Source organism: Scyliorhinus torazame, chromosome 24 (genome assembly GCF_047496885.1).
Source record: "Scyliorhinus torazame isolate Kashiwa2021f chromosome 24, sScyTor2.1, whole genome shotgun sequence".
In the NCBI taxonomy this organism is placed as follows: Eukaryota; Metazoa; Chordata; class Chondrichthyes; order Carcharhiniformes; family Scyliorhinidae; genus Scyliorhinus; species Scyliorhinus torazame.
Genome location: NC_092730.1, coordinates 48,501,120 through 48,518,560, shown reverse-complemented (window position 1 = coordinate 48,518,560; position 17,441 = coordinate 48,501,120). Strand labels below are relative to the sequence as shown.

General features: G+C 47.5%; 1 protein-coding gene across 1 annotated transcript in view; it reads right to left on the bottom strand.

Annotated features, from left to right (window-relative positions):
• Positions 1-5,054: 5,054 nt before the first annotated feature.
• Positions 5,055-17,441, bottom strand: part of LOC140399823 (histone H2B-like) — a 62,645-nt gene continuing 50,258 nt past the window's right edge. Inside the window, exons 3-4 of the mRNA XM_072489273.1 lie at positions 15,221-15,305; positions 5,055-7,585 (exon numbers count right to left, since the gene is read on the bottom strand). Of these exons, the coding sequence (XP_072345374.1) occupies positions 5,055-5,441 (387 nt within the window). The 5' untranslated portion in view covers positions 5,442-7,585; positions 15,221-15,305. The remainder of the gene's footprint in view (positions 7,586-15,220; positions 15,306-17,441) is intronic.

Sequence of the window (17,441 nt, the reverse complement as noted above, 5' to 3'; positions counted from 1 at the left end):
ATTTACATTACAATTCTTCTCAAAATATTTACATCAGTCATGTTCCACCCTGTAAAGCTTCAATAATTTTAAACATTTAGTGTTAATCACACATACGAGGTGGATTTTACACAGTTACCAGCCCCTCTTTAGTGTTACTCACACAGACACGGGGTTTTACCCGGTTACCAGCCTCTTGGTGTACATTTGCTGCAAAAACCTACACAGTGGCCTTTCCACATCACAGTGGCCTTTCTCCATTGAGCCTTGGTGCCGGGTACCCCAAGCTTGAGTGCGTCCCTCAGCACGTAGTCCTGGACTTTGGAATGTGCCAGACTGCAACACTCAGTCGAGGCCAATTCTTTACCCTGGAAGATCAACAGGTTACGGGCAGACCAAAGAGAGTCTTTCACCGAGTTTATGATCCTCCAGCAGCAGTTGATGTTTGTCTCAGTGTGTCCCCCTGGGAATAGCCCGTAGAGCACAGAATCCTGTGTCACAGAGCTGCTCGGGCTGAACCTGGACAAATCCCACTGCATCTCTTAAACGAAGAACAATACAGCACAGGAGCAGGACCTTCGGCCGACCAAACCTGTACCGGTCATGATACCAAACTTTGCCAAAACCCTCAGCACTTCCTTGTGCCGTATCCCTCTCTACCCATCCGATCCATGTGTATGTCAAGATGATTTTTGACCGCCATCATGTAGCTGCTTCCACAACCTACCCTGGCAACGCGGTCCATGCTCTCCCCACTGTCTGCGTAAAAAACCTGCCTCGCACATCCTCTGTAAACTTTACCCTGTGCACCTTAAATCTATGCCCCCTGGTGACTGGCCCCTCCACCCTGGGAAAGATTGCCTGCCCATTCACTCTGTCCATGCCGCTCATAATTTTGTTGGCCTTTATCAGATCACACCTCCGTCTTTCTAATGAAAACAGTCCGAGTCTATTCAGCCTCTCCGTAAAGCTCACTTTCCAGACCAGGCAACAGCCTGATAAACCTCCTCTGCATCCTCTCCAAAGCCTGCACAGCCTTCTGGTAAGGTGGCGACCAGAATTGTGCACAATATTCCAAGTGCGTCCTTACCAAGGTTCTGTACAGCTGTAGCATAACTTGCCAGTTTTTATACTTAATGCCCCGTCCAATGAAAGCTGGCATTCCGTCTGCTTTGTTGACAACCTTGTCCACTTCCGTTGCCGCCTTCAAAGATCTGTGGACCTGCGTGCCCAGATCTCTCCGACTTTATGTATTCCTAAGAATTTTGCCATTTACGGTATATTTCCCCTCTATGTTAAACCTACCAAAATGCATTACCTCCCGTTTGTCCAGATTAAACTCCATTTGCCATTTCTCTGCCCAAGTCTCCATCCTATGTATGTCCTGCTGTATCCTCTGACAATCCTCAACACTCTCTGCCACTCCCACCAACCTTGGTGTCATCCATGAACTTTCACTCTCCAGACCTTATTTGGAAAGGCACATTCCACATGGAGGCGAGTGACCATTTTGCACCCCCCACCCTCCCCCAGCCACTTCGAGGGCAGCGTGTGACGGCGTTGAGACTTCGGGAGTGCAGGAAGGATCTCCCGGGAGAGCCCTGCTCACCACCAGCCAAGCTTGGTGCTTGTTTGAAAGTTCTGGTGATGAGATGATCTGCCAGATGCCTCTGAGAGTCCGCTCAGGGGAACCATCTGACATGATCCACCATCTCTTTTTCCCGAAGGGCCTCGAGGACATTACGTGCAGACCACTGCTTGATCGCCTTGTGGTCAAAGGTGTTTTCCTGAACAAATGTTTCCATGAGGGACAGGTGTTACGATATGGTCCAACTACCAGAGCATCCTGCGGCAATGAGGCCAGACCCATCGTTCGTAACACCGGGGACAGGTAGAACCTCAGTACGTAGTGACACTTGGTGTTTGTGTACTGGGGATCCACGCACAGCTTGATGTAGCCACACACAAAGGTGGACATCAGGGGGAGGCCAGCCTTGTGTATGTTTCTCCCTCCATTATCCAGAGATTTGTACATGCTGTCCCTTCTGTTTGTATATGGGTCCCTGTGATCTCCAGATGAACTTGATGGTGGCTCGGGTGACTGCTGCGCGCAGGACTGGGGAATGGGCCAGACCTGCGCCACGTCCAGCAACACCGAGATCCTTCCCATATAATTACGACAGTGCAGGAGGCCATTCAGTCCATCGAGTCCACAGCGACTCTCTGAAAGAGCAAACCTACCCAGGCCCACTCCCTCGCAACTCCACCTAACACACACACGGAGACACAAAGGGCTAATTTAGCATGGCAAATTCACCGAACCTGCGTATCTTTGACTGTGGGAGGAAACCCACACAGACACAGAATGTCAGGGTCAGAGTGAACCAGGGTCCCTGGCGCTGTGAGGCAGCAGTGCTGACCACTGTGCAGCCCATCATGTTGCAGTTGTGCAGCCCATCATGTTGCAGTTGTACGTGTTGTTCAGCGCGCTCATTTCACTTATGTTTGGAATATAAAATGTGGGTTGGAGCAGGCAGGAGGAGGAGCTGGATGATCAAAGACATTTCACTGCTCTGTCTGTCACTCAGTCTGCTCCCCGCCTCTCTCTCTCAGTCAGGTCGGGGCGGGCTGTATAATAAAGGAAAGAGCAGCAGCTCGTCTCTCATTCAGCAGCGATTTGACTGAACAAGCATCATGTCTGGCAGAGGGAAAGGAGGCAAAGGACTGGGCAAAGGCGGAGCAAAGCGGCACCGCAAAGTGCTTCGTGATAACATCCAGGGCATCACCAAACCAGCAATCCGCCGCCTGGCTCGCCGTGGCGGCGTCAAGCGCATCTCGGGTTTGATCTATGAGGAGACTCGCGGGGTGCTGAAGGTTTTCCTGGAGAATGTGATCAGGGACGCGGTCACCTATACTGAACACGCCAAGCGCAAGACCGTCACCGCCATGGATGTGGTTTACGCTCTCAAACGCCAGGGCCGCACTCTCTATGGATTCGGCGGCTGAGAAAATCCATTTGACAATTTAACAAAACCCAAAGGCTCTTTTCAGAGCCGCCCAAATCCTCACATTGAGAGCACTGACCTGAGAATGGCAGCAGCAATAATGTACCGAGCTGGTTTACGAGTAAGGAGGCGAAATAAACCATTCCAGCCGGAAGCCTCTGGGAAATTCTCACAAACACGACACTAAGCGGATCGGTTCCAGGTCACCCTTTTTCCGATAAAGTGAGTGGCTCTGAAAAGAGCCTTTGTGTTATTAGATTAAAGAATGGTCGCTTCACTTCTTGCCGGCGCCAGCGCTGCTTTTCTTGGGCAGCAGCACGGCCTGGATATTAGGCAGCACCCCGCCCTGAGCGATGGTCACCCCTCCCAGCAGCTTGTTGAGCTCCTCGTCGTTGCGGACGGCCAGCTGCAGGTGCCTGGGGATGATGCGGGTCTTCTTGTTGTCCCGGGCCGCGTTGCCGGCCAGCTCGAGGATTTCAGCGGTCAGATACTCGAGCACAGCAGCCAGATAGACCGGGGCTCCGGCCCCCACACGCTGGGCATAGTTGCCCTTTCTCAGGTGCCTGTGAACACGGCCCACCGGGAACTGCAGTCCAGCCCGGGAGGAGCGAGACTTGGCCTTGGCCCGAGCTTTACCGCCGGTCTTTCCTCTTCCAGACATTGTCCCAATCTCACAAACACTTTCACACAATGAGGAAACCCGCCCACATTCACTTCTCTTATAGCTTCAGGAGGAATGGCGGTGCACACATTGCTGATTGGTTATCTGAACAACATTGTGCAGCCTGGCACAAACTGACCAATCAGATGTCTGTTTGAAGCACCAATCAGGAGACTCCACGGTGCTGAGGGCGGAAAGTTTGGGCGCCAAATGTTCAGATTCCAACCGAATATTTATTTTAAAGCTTAAAAGAGCGCGAAAAGATAAAAGAGATAAAATTGAACAGGGACCGTAAAACATGTGAATAAATCATTTGAGTTTTGAGTATAAGATTGTTGGATTTTCTCTCTTTCCCGAGTCTAGTTTCCCTTTATCTGTCAGTTTCTGATTTCGGGTTTTCTCTCTAACAGAACAATCCCAAAATAAATTAAAGCAAAATAACGCGGATGCCGCAAATGTGAATTAATGAGAAAATGCTGGATAAACTCAGCATATCTGGGAGAATCTGTGGAGAGAAACGTTTAAGATCTGTAGAAGGGACGTTTAGATCCGAAACGTTAACTGTCTCCACAGGTTTAATCCGGCTGCTGTTTAAAACGCTTTCAGCCGTCGGCAGTGTCTATTTTATAGCCATCTGCAAACTATAACATTTGTTCCCATTGTAGACTGCTCCCGCTTCCTCAGTGTTAAAAGTGGAGTAAATGTGGATGCTGCAAATGTGAATTGAAGAGAAATGCTGGATAAACTCAGCATGTCTGGGAGAATCTGTGGAAAAGTTTCGGATTTATAAAAGGGGCATTTAATCCGAAACTGTCTCCACAGATTTTTACAATCTGGAGTCCAATTGAGTTTAATCTGGCTGCTGTTTAAAACGCTCTCAGCCGCAGACAGAATGTCTAATTCACAGCCAACTACAAACCTTATTTTAAAAATTCCATATTGTAGACTACTTCAGTGTTAAAAGTGGAGTGAGCAATTTGGAGCTCGTGTCAGTATTGAAATGGAGTTTTCCCACAACACTGGTGTGCTCTCAATAAACTGATCGGTTATTGAGGAAGCCTGAAATAGAAAGGGAGGTTTTTGGAAACCTGAACACAAATTGAAAGGGAGGTTTTGGAGTTCTATTGTCTCTCCAAATCTAGCGACAGGGACCGAATATGACCAAGTCAGAAACCAAAGACACAGGGACACCGAGCAGTCACTAAATGATGAGACTTTTTTCAAGGCACGAAGATCGACCGGGCGATAACGACATCACCCAGGATGTTATGTTCCAGTGAAACCCTATTTGAACCGATTTGGCTATTCATAGTCTAATACTAATTTTAAAACGATGGTTTGGCAGCTTTCCAGAAATTGTGGGTGGCTCTTAAAAGAGCCGTTGGGTTTTGATGAGTTTGAGAACAGTTTTACTTGGAGCTGGTGTACTTGGTCACCGCCTTTGTCCCTTCCGACACGGCGTGCTTGGCCAGTTCCCCGGGCAGCAGCAGGCGCACGGCGGTCTGGATCTCCCGGGAGCTGATGGTGTGGCGCTTGTTGTAATGGGCCAGGCGGGAAGCCTCACCCGCGATGCGCTCGAAAATATCGTTGACGAAGGAGTTCATGATGCTCATGGCCTTGGAGGAGATGCCGGTGTCGGGGTGAACCTGCTTCATCACTTTGTAGATGTAGATGGAGTAACTCTCCTTCCTCGACTTTCGCCGCTTCTTGCCGCCCTTTACTGCCGGTTTCTTAATGACTTTCTTGGCTCCCTTCTTGGAAGCTGGTTTCGATGTTGGTTTCTTCTCGTCAGCCATCGTCAATATCACCCAGAAATAAAGCAAACCTCTTCCGAGCGCTGATTAAATAGACAGAGCCTCACATCTATGCTAATAAGGAATGGGGAAAGGAATGATTGTGATTGGACATTGTAAGAATGAGGACAGCCAGTTATATTCTGTTTATTTGACTGGATAAAAAAACAGACCAATCAGAATTAGGATTTGGCACCAATCATCAACCTCAAATTACAATCTTATTACAAACAGGAAATACATTTCAGAAAGAATGTCTCCAGTCCCAGTTTGTCAGTGTGTAAAGATCCACCGGGAAAAGTACCTGGCTGTCGGTGAGAGGGACCCTTCAGCACAGAGAGACTGTGGGAATCCTTCAGGAACTGTGAGTGCCTTGTAATATGTGAGTGTGTGGGATTTACTCACTCTCTGATACAGTGTGGGATATACACACTCTCTGATACACTGTGTGAGTGTGGGATTTACTCACTCTCTGATACAGTGTGTGAGTGTGGGATTTACTCACTCTGATACAGTGTGTGAGAGTGGGATTTACTCACTCTCTGATACAGTGTGTGAGTGTGGGATTTACTCACTCTGATACAGTGTGTGTGTGGGGGATTTACTCACTCTGATACACTGTGTGAGTGTGGGATTTACTCACTCTCTGATACAGTGTGAGTGTGGGATTTACTCACTCTGATACAGTGTGTGAGTGTGGGATTTACTCACTCTCTGATACAGTGTGTGTGTGTGGGATTTACTCACTCTGATACAGTGTGTGAGAGTGGGATTTACGCACTCTCTGATACAGTGTGTGTGTGTGGGATTTACTCACTCTCTGATACAGTGTGTGAGTGTGGGATTTACTCACTCTCTGATACAGTGTGAGAGTGTGGGATTTACTCACTCTCTGATACAGTGTGTGTTGGATTTACTCACTCTCTGATACAGTGTGTGAGTGTGGGATTTATCACTCTCTGATACAGTGTGGGATTTACTCACTCTCTGATACACTGTGTGAGTGTGGGATTTACTCACTCTCTGATGCAGTGTGTGTTGGATTTACTCTCTCTCTGATACAGTGTGTGAGTGTGGGATTTACTCACTCTCTGATACAGTGTGTGTGTTGGATTTACTCACTCTCTGATACAGTGTGTGAGTGTGGGATTTACTCACTCTCTGATACAGTGTGGGATTTACTCACTCTCTGATACAGTGTGAGTATGGGATTTACTCACTGTCTGATATAATGTGGGAGTGTGGGATTTATTCACTCTGATACAGTGTGCGAGTGTGGGATTTACTCACTCTCTGATACAGTGTGTGCGGGATTTACTCACTCTCTGATACAGTGTGTGTGTGGGATTTACTCACTCTCAGATACAGTGTGTGCGGGATTTACTCACACTCTGATACAGTGCGTGAGTGTGGGATTTCCTCACTCTGATACAGTGTGAGAGTGTGGGATTTACTCACTCTCTGATACAGTGTGAGTGTGGGATTTACTCATTCTCTGATACAGTGTGTGAGTGTGGGATTTACTCACTCTCTGATACAGTGTGTGAGTGTGGGATTTACTCACTCTCTGATACAGTGTGTGTGTGGGATTTACTCACTCTCTGATACAGTGTGAGTGTGAGTATTACTCTAGCTAAGGCCTAACCAATGTTTTATACAGTTCCAGCATAACCTGCCTTTTCTTAAACTCTGTGCCTCAGCGAATAGAGACAAGGATATCATAGGCCCGGGGTTTTCAAGCTCAGGGTCGTGACCTGTGGGTGGATCTCAGGAAGGTTTCAGGAGGGTGGTAGTTATCCAGATCGCGGAAGGAATGGCCAATGGTCACGACTAGTGTTTACAAATGCCAACCATGATGGACGTTTGAGATTGTCGGCCATTCCGCGCATGCGTCTCTTATCAAGCAGTGCGCAGGCCTGGAGCCCAGCAAGTTGGACTGGCTCCTGCTGATGTCAGTGCGCTGTCCCGGGCCAGTTTTGTTCAGCAAATTCTGGAGTCCTCCCACCGGAGGTGGCGCCAGCGAGCAGGTCACACGCCCCGTACGCTGACATCACGTGTTCTGGGCGCGAGTGAGATTCCTCCATTTTGCAGCTGCCAGCAGTGCTGGAGTGAACTCCAGGGCCTCTGGTGAACAACCCATGAAGAAGCTGAAAACAGGAACAAAGCAGCACAATGATGAGTATTTGAGGGGTGGGTTTATAAATTGAGCCACTGCAATCAGGAGTCAAATTTCATGGGTGTTACATGTCGGGAATTACTGGCAAGTGAAAGTTTAAAACCCTCAAAATGTCAAAGACATTTGAAGAGTAAGCAGGGCGAGTTCCAGGACAAACCTCTGTATTTTTTTCAACGGATGCAGTGAGATCTTAAATCATCAGCTGGAGTCATTATCAGAAATGTAACATTGAATAACAAAGCAAGTGAGATCGTGGGGACCAAGCAGGCTCACCTGTCACATTAAAGGCAAGTGAAAATGGTGGGTGTGTGTGTGAGAGAGAGTGGATGTGTGTGAGAGAGAGTGGGTGTGTGTGGAGAATGGGTGTGTGTGAGAGAGAGTGGGTGTGTGTGAGAGAGAGTGGGTGTGTGTGAGAGAGAGTGGGTGGGTGTGAGAGAGAGTGGGTGTGTGTGAGAGAGAGTGTGTGTGTGTGAGAGAGAGTGGCTCTGTGAGAGAGAGAGTGGGTGTGTGTGTGAGAGAGAGAGAGTGGGTGTGTGCGAGAGAGAGTGGTTGTGTGTGAGAGAGAGTGGTTGTGTGTGAGAGAGAGTGTGTGTGTGTGAGGGAGAGTGGTTGTGTGTGAGAGAGAGTGTGTGTGTGAGAGAGAGTGGGTGTGTGTGAGAGAGAGTGGGTGCGTGTGAAAGAGAGTGGGTGTGTGAGAGAGAGTGGGTGGGTGTGTGAGAGAGAGTGGGTGTGTGTGAGAGAGAGTGGGTGTGTGTGAGAGAGAGTGGGTGTGTGTGAGAGAGAGTGGGTGTGTGCGAGAGAGAGTGGGTGTGTGCGAGTGAGAGTGGGTGTGTGCGAGTGAGAGTGGGTGTGTGCGAGAGAGAGTGTGTGTGTGTGAGAGAGAGAGTGTGTGTGTGTGTGAGAGAGAGTGGGTGTGTGAGAGAGAGTGGGTCTGTGAGAGAGAGAGTGGGTCTGTGAGAGAGAGAGTGGGTCTGTGAGAGAGAGAGTGGGTCTGTGAGAGAGAGAGTGGGTGTCTGTGTGTGAGAGAGAGTGGGTGCGTGTGAAAGAGAATGGGTGCGTGTGAAAGAGAATGGGTGTGTGAGAGAGAGAGAGAGTGGGTGTGTGAGAGAGAGTTGGTGTGAGAGAGAGTGGGTGCGTGTGAGAGAGAGTGGGTGTGTGTGAGAGAGTGTGGGTGTGTGTGAGAGAGTGTGTGTGTGTGTGAGAGAGACTGGATGTGTGTGTGAGTGTGTTTGTGAGAGAGTGGGTGTGTGTGAGAGTGCATGTGTGCAAGAGAGAGTGGGTGTGTGTGAGAGAGTGGGTGTGTGTGAGAGAGAGTGGGTGTGTGTGAGAGAGAGTGGGTGTGTGAGAGAGAGAGTGGGTGTGTGAGAGAGAGAGTGGGTGTGTGAGAGAGAGAGTGGGTGTGTGAGAGAGAGAGTGGGTGTGTGAGAGAGAGAGTGGGTGTGTGTGAGAGAGTGGGTGCGTGAGAGAGAGTGGGTGCGTGTGAGAGAGAGTGGGTGCATGTGAGAGAGTGTGTGTGTGTGTGTGAGAGAGTCGGTGTGTATGAGAGAGTGGGTGTGTGAGAGAGTGGGTGTGTGAGAGAGTGGGTGTGTGTGAGAGAGAGTGGGTGTGTGAGAGAGTGGGTGTGTGTGAGAGAGAGTGGGTGGATGTGTGTGTGAGTGAGAGAGTTGGTGTGTGAGAGAGAGAGAGAGTGGATGTGTGTGTGAGTGTGTTTGTGAGAGAGTGGGTGTGTGTGAGAGTGCGTTTGTGAGAGAGAGAGTGGGTGTGTGAGAGAGTGCGTGTGTGAGCGAGTGAGCCTCTGTATTTTACATTGTCACTCTTTGATATGTAACACATATTTTACTCTTGCTGCTCTGTTACTGGGGTGTGTGTGTGTGAGAGAGAGAGAGAGAGTGTGTTTTACCATCACGGTCTCTGTGATATATGATGCATATTTTACTGTGTACTGCTCAGTTACTGTTGTGTCAAAGAGTGTGTGAATATCAAAGTTTGTGAATATGTGAGTGTGTGTGAGGAAGTGTGTGCGAGGGAATGTGTCACTATGTCTGCAAGAGTGTACGAGTGTGAGAAATAGTCTGCGTGAGTGTGTGTGTGTTTTACCTTCATTGTCTCTGTGATATTTCACACATATTTTACTGCTCAGTTACTGGTGTGCGAGTGTGTTTATCCTCACTGTCTGGCTATCATATATAATATATTTTACTGCTTACTGCTCAGTTACTTAAGTGTGAGAGTGGCGAGAGTGTGTTTTACCCTCACTGTCCCTCTGCGATATATAACACATGCTTACTGCTCAGTGACTGGTGTGTCCATGTGTGAGGCAGTCTGAGAGAGAGGGACTAGGAGTGTGAGAGAGTGAGTGTGTGTGAGTGTGTGTGAGTGTGTGTGAGAGTTAGTGTTTGCCAGAGAAATAGTGAGTGTGTGTCACACTGTCTCTCATTGTCCCTCTGTGAAAGATAAAGCATTATTTACCACTCAGTTACTGGTGTGTGTGTGTGTATGAGTGTGTGTGAGAGAGAATGTGTGAGAGAGAGTGAAATACGAGTTATATAGCACAGAGACAGTGAGGGTAAACACACTCACACTCTCTCTCACACACCAGTAACTGAGCAATAAGCAGTAGAATATTCAATATATATCACAGAGAGATAGTGGTTACTATCACAGAGGTTACGACACACACTCATAGGTCGATTGTCCCCAAAGACGAGCTGTTAGGTAATTTGGACATTCTGAATTCTCCCTCCCTGTACATACACAGGCGCCAGAATGTGGCGACTTGGGGCTTTTCACAGAAACTTCATTGCAGTGTTAATGTAAGCCTACTTGTGACAATAAAGATTATTATAAGGTAGAGTCATATCTGTGTGTATGTGTTCACCTCACTGTGTCTCTGTGATATATAATGAATATTTTACTGCTTACTGCTGTGTGGGTGTGTGAGTGAGACAGTGTGTGTGTGAGTGAGACAGTGTGTTTGGGAGTGTGTTTGTGAGTGAGACAGTGTGTTTGGGAGTGGGTGTGTGAGTGAGACAGTGTGTTTGGCAGTGTGTGTGTGAGTGAGGCAGTGTGTTTGGGAGTGTGTGTGTGAGTGAGGCAGTGTGTTTGGGAGTGTGTGTGTGAGTGAGACAGTGTGTTTGGGAGTGTGTGTGTGAGTGAGACAGTGTGTTTGGGAGTGTGTGTGTGAGTGAGACAGTGTGTTTGGGAGTGTGTGTGTGAGTGAGACAGTGTGTTTGGGAGTGTGTGTGTGAGTGAGACAGTGTGTTTGGGAGTGTGTGTGTGAGTGAGTCAGTGTGTTTGGGAGTGTGTTTGGGAGTGAGACAGTGTGTGTGTGAGTGAGACAGTGTGTTTGGGAGTGTGTTTGTGAGTGAGACAGTGTGTTTGGGAGTGTGTGTGTGAGTGAGACAGTGTGTGTGTGAGTGAGACAGTGTGTTTGGGAGTGTGTGTGTGAGTGAGACAGTGTGTTTGGGAGTGTGTTTGGGAGTGTGTTTGTGAGTGAGACAGTGTGTTTGGGAGTGTGTGTGGGAGTGAGCCAGTGTGTTTGGGAGTGTGTGTGTGAGTGAGACAGTGTGTTTGGGAGTGTGTGTGTGAGTGAGACAGTGTGTTTGGGAGTGTGTGTATGAGTGAGACAGTGTGTTTGGGAGTGTGTGTGTGTGTGAGTGAGACAGTGTGTTTGGGAGTGTGTTTGTGAGTGAGACAGTGTGTTTGGGAGTGTGTTTGGGAGTGAGACAGTGTTTTTGGGGTGAGACAGTGTGTTTGGGAGTGTGTGTGTGAGTGAGACAGTGTGTGTGTGAGTGAGACAGTGTGTGTGTGAGTGTGTGTGTGAGTGAGACAGTGTGTTTGGGAGTGTGTTTGTGAGTGAGACAGTGTGTTTCGGAGTGTGTTTGGGAGTGAGAAAGTGTTTTTGGGGTGAGACAGTGTGTTTGGGAGTGTGTGTGTGAGTGAGACAGTGTGTGTGTGAGTGAGACAGTGTGTTTGGGAGTGTGTTTGTGAGTGAGACAGTGTGTTTGGGAGTGTGTGTGTGAGTGAGACAGTGTGTTTGGGAGTGAGACAGTGTGTTTGGGAGTGTGTGAGTGTGAGTGAGCCTGTGTGTTTGGGAGTGTGTGTGTGAGTGAGACAGTGTGTGTGTGAGTGAGACAGTGTGTTTGTCAGTGTGTGTGTGAGTGAGACCGTGTGTTTGGGAGTGTGTGTGTGAGTGAGACAGTGTGTTTGGGAGTGTGTGTGTGAGTGAGACAGTGTGTTTGTGAGTGAGACAGTGTGTTTGGGAGTGTGTGTGGGAGTGGGCCAGTGTGTTTGGGAGTGTGTGTGTTTGGGAGTGTGTTTGTGAGTGAGACAGTGTTTGGGAGTGTGTGTGTGAGTGAGACAGTGTTTGGGAGTGTGTGTGTGAGTGAGACAGTGTGTTTGGGAGTGTGTGTGTGAGTGAGACAGTGTGTTTGGGAGTGTGTGTGTGAGTGAGACAGTGTGTTTGGGAGTGTGTGTGTGAGTGAGACAGTGTGTTTGGGAGTGTGTGTGTGAGTGAGACAGTGTTTGGGAGTGTGTTTGGGAGTGAGACAGTGTGTTTGGCAGTGTGTGTGTGGGTGAGACAGTGTGTTTGGGAGTGTGTGTGTGAGTGAGACAGTGTGTTTGGGAGTGTGTGTGTGAGTGAGACAGTGTGTTTGGGAGTGTGTGTGTGTGAGTGAGACAGTGTGTTTGGGAGTGCGTTTGTGAGTGAGACAGTGTGTTTGGGAGTGTGTGTGTGAGTGAGACAGTGTGTTTGGGAGTGTGTATGTGAGTGAGACAGTGTGTTTGGGAGTGTGTGTGTGAGTATATGAGTGAGTGTGTGTGTGTTTATTGTCGCTGTCTCTCTGTGATGTATAACAGCTTTTACTGCTTCCTGCTCAGGTACTGGTGAGTGAGAGTGTGTAAGTGAGAGAATGTGAGTTTTACCCTCACTATGTATCTGTGATATATAACACATATTTTACTCTTACAGGTGTGTGTGTGTTTTACCCTCACTATGTATCTGTGATATATAACACATATTTTACTCTTACAGGTGTGTGTGTGTTTTACCCTCACTATGTATCTGTGATATATAACACATATTTTACTCTTACAGGTGTGCGTGTGTGTTTTAACCTCACTGTCTCTCTTTGATATATAACACATATTTTACTCTTACAGGTGTGTGTGTATTTTACCCTCACTATGTATCTGTGATATATAACACATAGAACATAGAACAATACAGCGCAGTACAGGCCCTTCGGCCCACGATGTTGCACCGAAACAAAAGCCATCTAACCTACACTATGCCATTATCATCCATATGTTTATCCAATAAACTTTTAAATGCCCTCAATGTTGGCGAGTTCACTACTGTAGCAGGTAGGGCATTCCACGGCCTCACAACTCTTTGCGTAAAGAACCTACCTCTGACCTCTGTCCTATATCTATTACCCCTCAGTTTAAAGTTATGTCCCCTCGTGCCAGCCATATCCATCCGCGGGAGAAGGCTCTCACTGTCCACCCTATCCAACCCCCTGATCATTTTGTATGCCTCTATTAAGTATCCTCTTAACCTTCTTCTCTCCAACGAAAACAACCTCAAGTCCATCAGCCTTTCCTCATAAGATTTTCCCTCCATACCAGGCAACATCCTGGTAAATCTCCTCTGCACCCGCTCCAAAGCCTCCACGTCCTTCCTATAATGCGGTGACCAGAACTGTACGCAATACTCCAAATGCGGCCGTACCAGAGTTCTGTACAGGTGCAACATGACCTCCCGACTCCGGAACTCAATCCCTCTACCAATAAAGGCCAACACTCCATAGGCCTTCTTCACAACCCTATCAACCTGGGTGGCAACTTTCAGGGATCTATGTACATGGACACCTAGATCCCTCTGCTCATCCACACTTTCAAGAACTTTACCATTAGCCAAATATTCCGCATTCCTGTTATTCCTTCCAAAGTGAATCACCTCACACTTCTCTACATTAAACTCCATTTGCCACCTCTCAGCCCAGCTCTGCAGCTTATCTATATCCCTCTGTAACCTGCTACATCCTTCCACACTATCGACAACACCACCGACTTTAGTATCGTCTGCAAATTTACTCACCCACCCTTCTGCGCCTTCCTCTAGGTCATTGATAAAAATGACAAACAGCAACGGCCCCAGAACAGATCCTTGTGGTACTCCACTTGTGACTGTACTCCATTCTGAACATTTCCCATCAACCACCACCCTCTGTCTTCTTTCAGCTAGCCAATTTCTGATCCACATCTCTAAATCACCCTCAATCCCCAGCCTCCGTATTTTTTGCAATAGCCTACCGTGGGGAACCTTATCAAACGTTTGCTGAAATCCATATACACCACAGCAACTGCTCTACCCTTGTCTACCTGTTCAGTCACATATTTTACTCTTACAGGTGTGTGTGTGTTTTACCCTCACTATGTATCTGTGATATATAACACATATTTTACTCTTACAGGTCTGTGTGTGTGTTTTACCCTCACTATGTATCTGTGATATATAACACATATTTTACTCTTACAGGTGTGTGTGTGTTTTACCCTCACTATGTATCTGTGATATATAACACATATTTTACTCTTACAGGTGTGTGTGTGTGTTTTACCCTCACTATGTATCTGTGATATATAACACATATTTTACTCTTACAGGTGTGTGTGTTTTACCCTCACTATGTATCTGTGATATATAACACATATTTTACTCTTACAGGTGTGTGTGTGTGTTTTACCCTCACTATGTATCTGTGATATATAACACAGATTTTACTCTTACAGGTGTGTGTGTGAGTTTTACCCTCACTATGTATCTGTGATATTTAACACATATTTTACTCTTACAGTGTGTGTGAGTTTTACCCTCACTATGTATCTGTGATATACAAAACTTATTTAACTCTTACAGGTGTGTGTGTGTTTTACCCTCACTATGTATCTGTGATATATAACACATATTTTACTCTTACAGGTGTGTGTGTGTTTTACCCTCACTATGTATCTGTGATATATAACACATATTTTACTCTTACAGGTGTGTGTGTGTTTTACCCTTACTATGTATCTGTGATATATAACACATATTTTCCACTGACAGGTGTGTGTGTGAGTTTTACCCTCACTATGTATTTGTGATATATAACACATATTTTACTCTTACAGGTGTGTGTGTGTTTTACCCTTACTATGTATCTGTGATATATAACACATATTTTCCACTGACAGGTGTGTGTGTGAGTTTTACCCTCACTATGTATTTGTGATATATAACACATATTTTACTCTTACAGGTGTTTGTGAGTTTTACCCTCACTATGTATCTGTGATATATAAAACTTATTTAACTGCTTACTGCTCAGTGACTGGTATGTGTGTGAGTGAGAGTGACTGAGTGTGTGCGAGAGAGAGTCTGTGAGTGTGTGTGAGATGGAACATCTGTGTGTGAGAGAGAGTGTAAGTGTGTGTGACAGTCGTGCGAGTGTGTTTATCTGGGACTTGAGGTCAATTTGAGTCTGACTGCTTCTTTTCTCTGTGACGGTGGAGATGATGTTGTGTCTGTGTCTCTGCAATGTTGGATTAATATTGTACTTACTGTCAGTAAGAAGGAGACGGCGACACATACATTTTGCTGAGGAATCATCATCTTGTTCTTGGAACTCATCTCTTCATCTGTTGAACTAGGGGGAAGAAAGCATATCTCTTGTAAATCAGGGTCAAATGAGGCCAATGATAAATCAATCTATTCTTTCAACTGATAATCACAGAATTTACAGTGCAGAAGGAGGACATTCGGTCCATCGAGCCCATCTTTGTAAAGAGCATCTCACGCCTCCACCCTAACCCAGAAATCCATGCCTCCACCCTAACCCAGAAATCCATGCCTCCACCCTAACCCAGTAACCCCACCTAACCTTTTTGGACACTAAGTGCAATTTATTCGGGCCAATCCACCTAACCTGCACATCTTAGGACTGTGGGAGGAAACCGGAGCACCCGGAGGAAACCCACGCAGATACGGGGAGAGCGTGCAGACTCCGCAGATAGCAACACAAGCCTGGAAATTGAACCTGGTACCATAGAGCAGCGAAGCAGCCGTGCTAACCACTATGCTACCTTGCTGCCCCCAATCAGTAAAAGAAAGAAAATACTCTCCAAATCCTAACCCAGAATCAGACAAATAAGCCAGGCCCAGAAAGAGCTCTCCCTTCCCCCTGCTCACTCCAAGTCCCGGAACAAGATCGTGCTCCGCTAAGCCTCTTGCAAACAGCCCCCGATTCTCCCTGAACTCCCCCCGAGTCAGTAATGATCTCTGAGCCTCTTTGCTCACACTCCCAGATGGAGGTGCTGCTGCAATGAGAACGCTGTTTCCTCGCTGACCTGGGCCCTGACATTGACATTTCACTCAGTTTCAACAAAGCGATTCCACTCACTGACCAAATGGAGTGTGTGGGGGAGGGGCTGCGCATGCGCTCCCAATCTCAGAATGATGTGGAGATGCCGGCGTTGGACTGGGGTGAGCACAGTAAGAAGTCTGACAACACCAGGTTAAAGACCAGCAGGTTTGTTTCGATGTCACTAGCTTTCGGAGCGCTGCTCCTTCTTCAGGTGAATGAAGAGGTATGTTCCAGAAATATATATAGAGACAGATTCAAAGATGCCAGACAATGCTTTGAATGTGACCATTAGCAGGTGATTAAATCTTTACAGATCCAGAGATGGGGTAACCCCTAGTCGCCACATTCCGGCGCCTGTTCGGGGAGGCTGATACGGGATCATCTGCTAATGCTCACATTCCAAGCATTGTCTGGCATCTTTGAATCTGTCTATATATATGTTTCTGGAACATACCTCTTCATTCACCTGAGGAAGGAGCAGCGCTCCGAAAGCTAGTGACATCGAAACAAACCTGTTGGACTTTAACCTGGTGTTGTAAGACTTCGTACTGTGCTCACCCCAGTCCAACGCCGGCATCTCCACATCGCGACTAGCAGGGGCGGGGTTACACCGGGCATGCGCACATCCCCGCAGCAATCCCGCATTGAGAATCAATGGGAACATTCCCCATTTCACTGTCATCACATGTGGAGCAAAACCTCCGATAGAGCCCTTGTTGGGGGACTGTGTGTGTGGCTGCAAATGGCCCTGCGCCCTCGGGCTTACCAATCACCTTTTGTAGCTGTGTGCTTGTCCCAATGAGAGATTCAATTTGCAGTCATTGCCTGCAGCTTGTTTGTTATTACACTGTCACTCAGCCCCTCAAACTCACACTTTCTGCAAACTACCTTTCCACTGATTTACTTCATTTTCCACTGAACCATAGAATTACCACAGTGCAGAAGGAGGCAATCTGGCCCATCGAGTCTGCACCGACACTCAGAAAGAGCAGCCCACCTAGGACCACTCCCCACCCGACCACCATAAATCTGTATCCCTACGTAATCTACACACCCTTGGATACAAAGCGGTAATTCAGCATCGCCAATCCATCTAACCTGCACATCTTTGGCTTGTGGGAGAAAAACAGAGCACCCGGAGGAAATCTACACAGACACAGGCAGAATATGCAAACTCCACACAGACAGTCACCCAACGCTGGAATTGAACCAGGATCCCTGGCACAGTGAGGCAGCAGTGAAACCAATGTTCCCCTTCCAAATGTATTCACTCCCCTGGTTCACTCGCTCTCCAGGTTTACTTACTCTCCAGGTTCACTCACTCCCCTGGTTCACTCACTCCCCCGGTTCACTCACTCCCCCGGTTCACTCACTCCCCTGGTTCACTCACTCCCCCGGTTCACTCACTCCCCTGGTTCA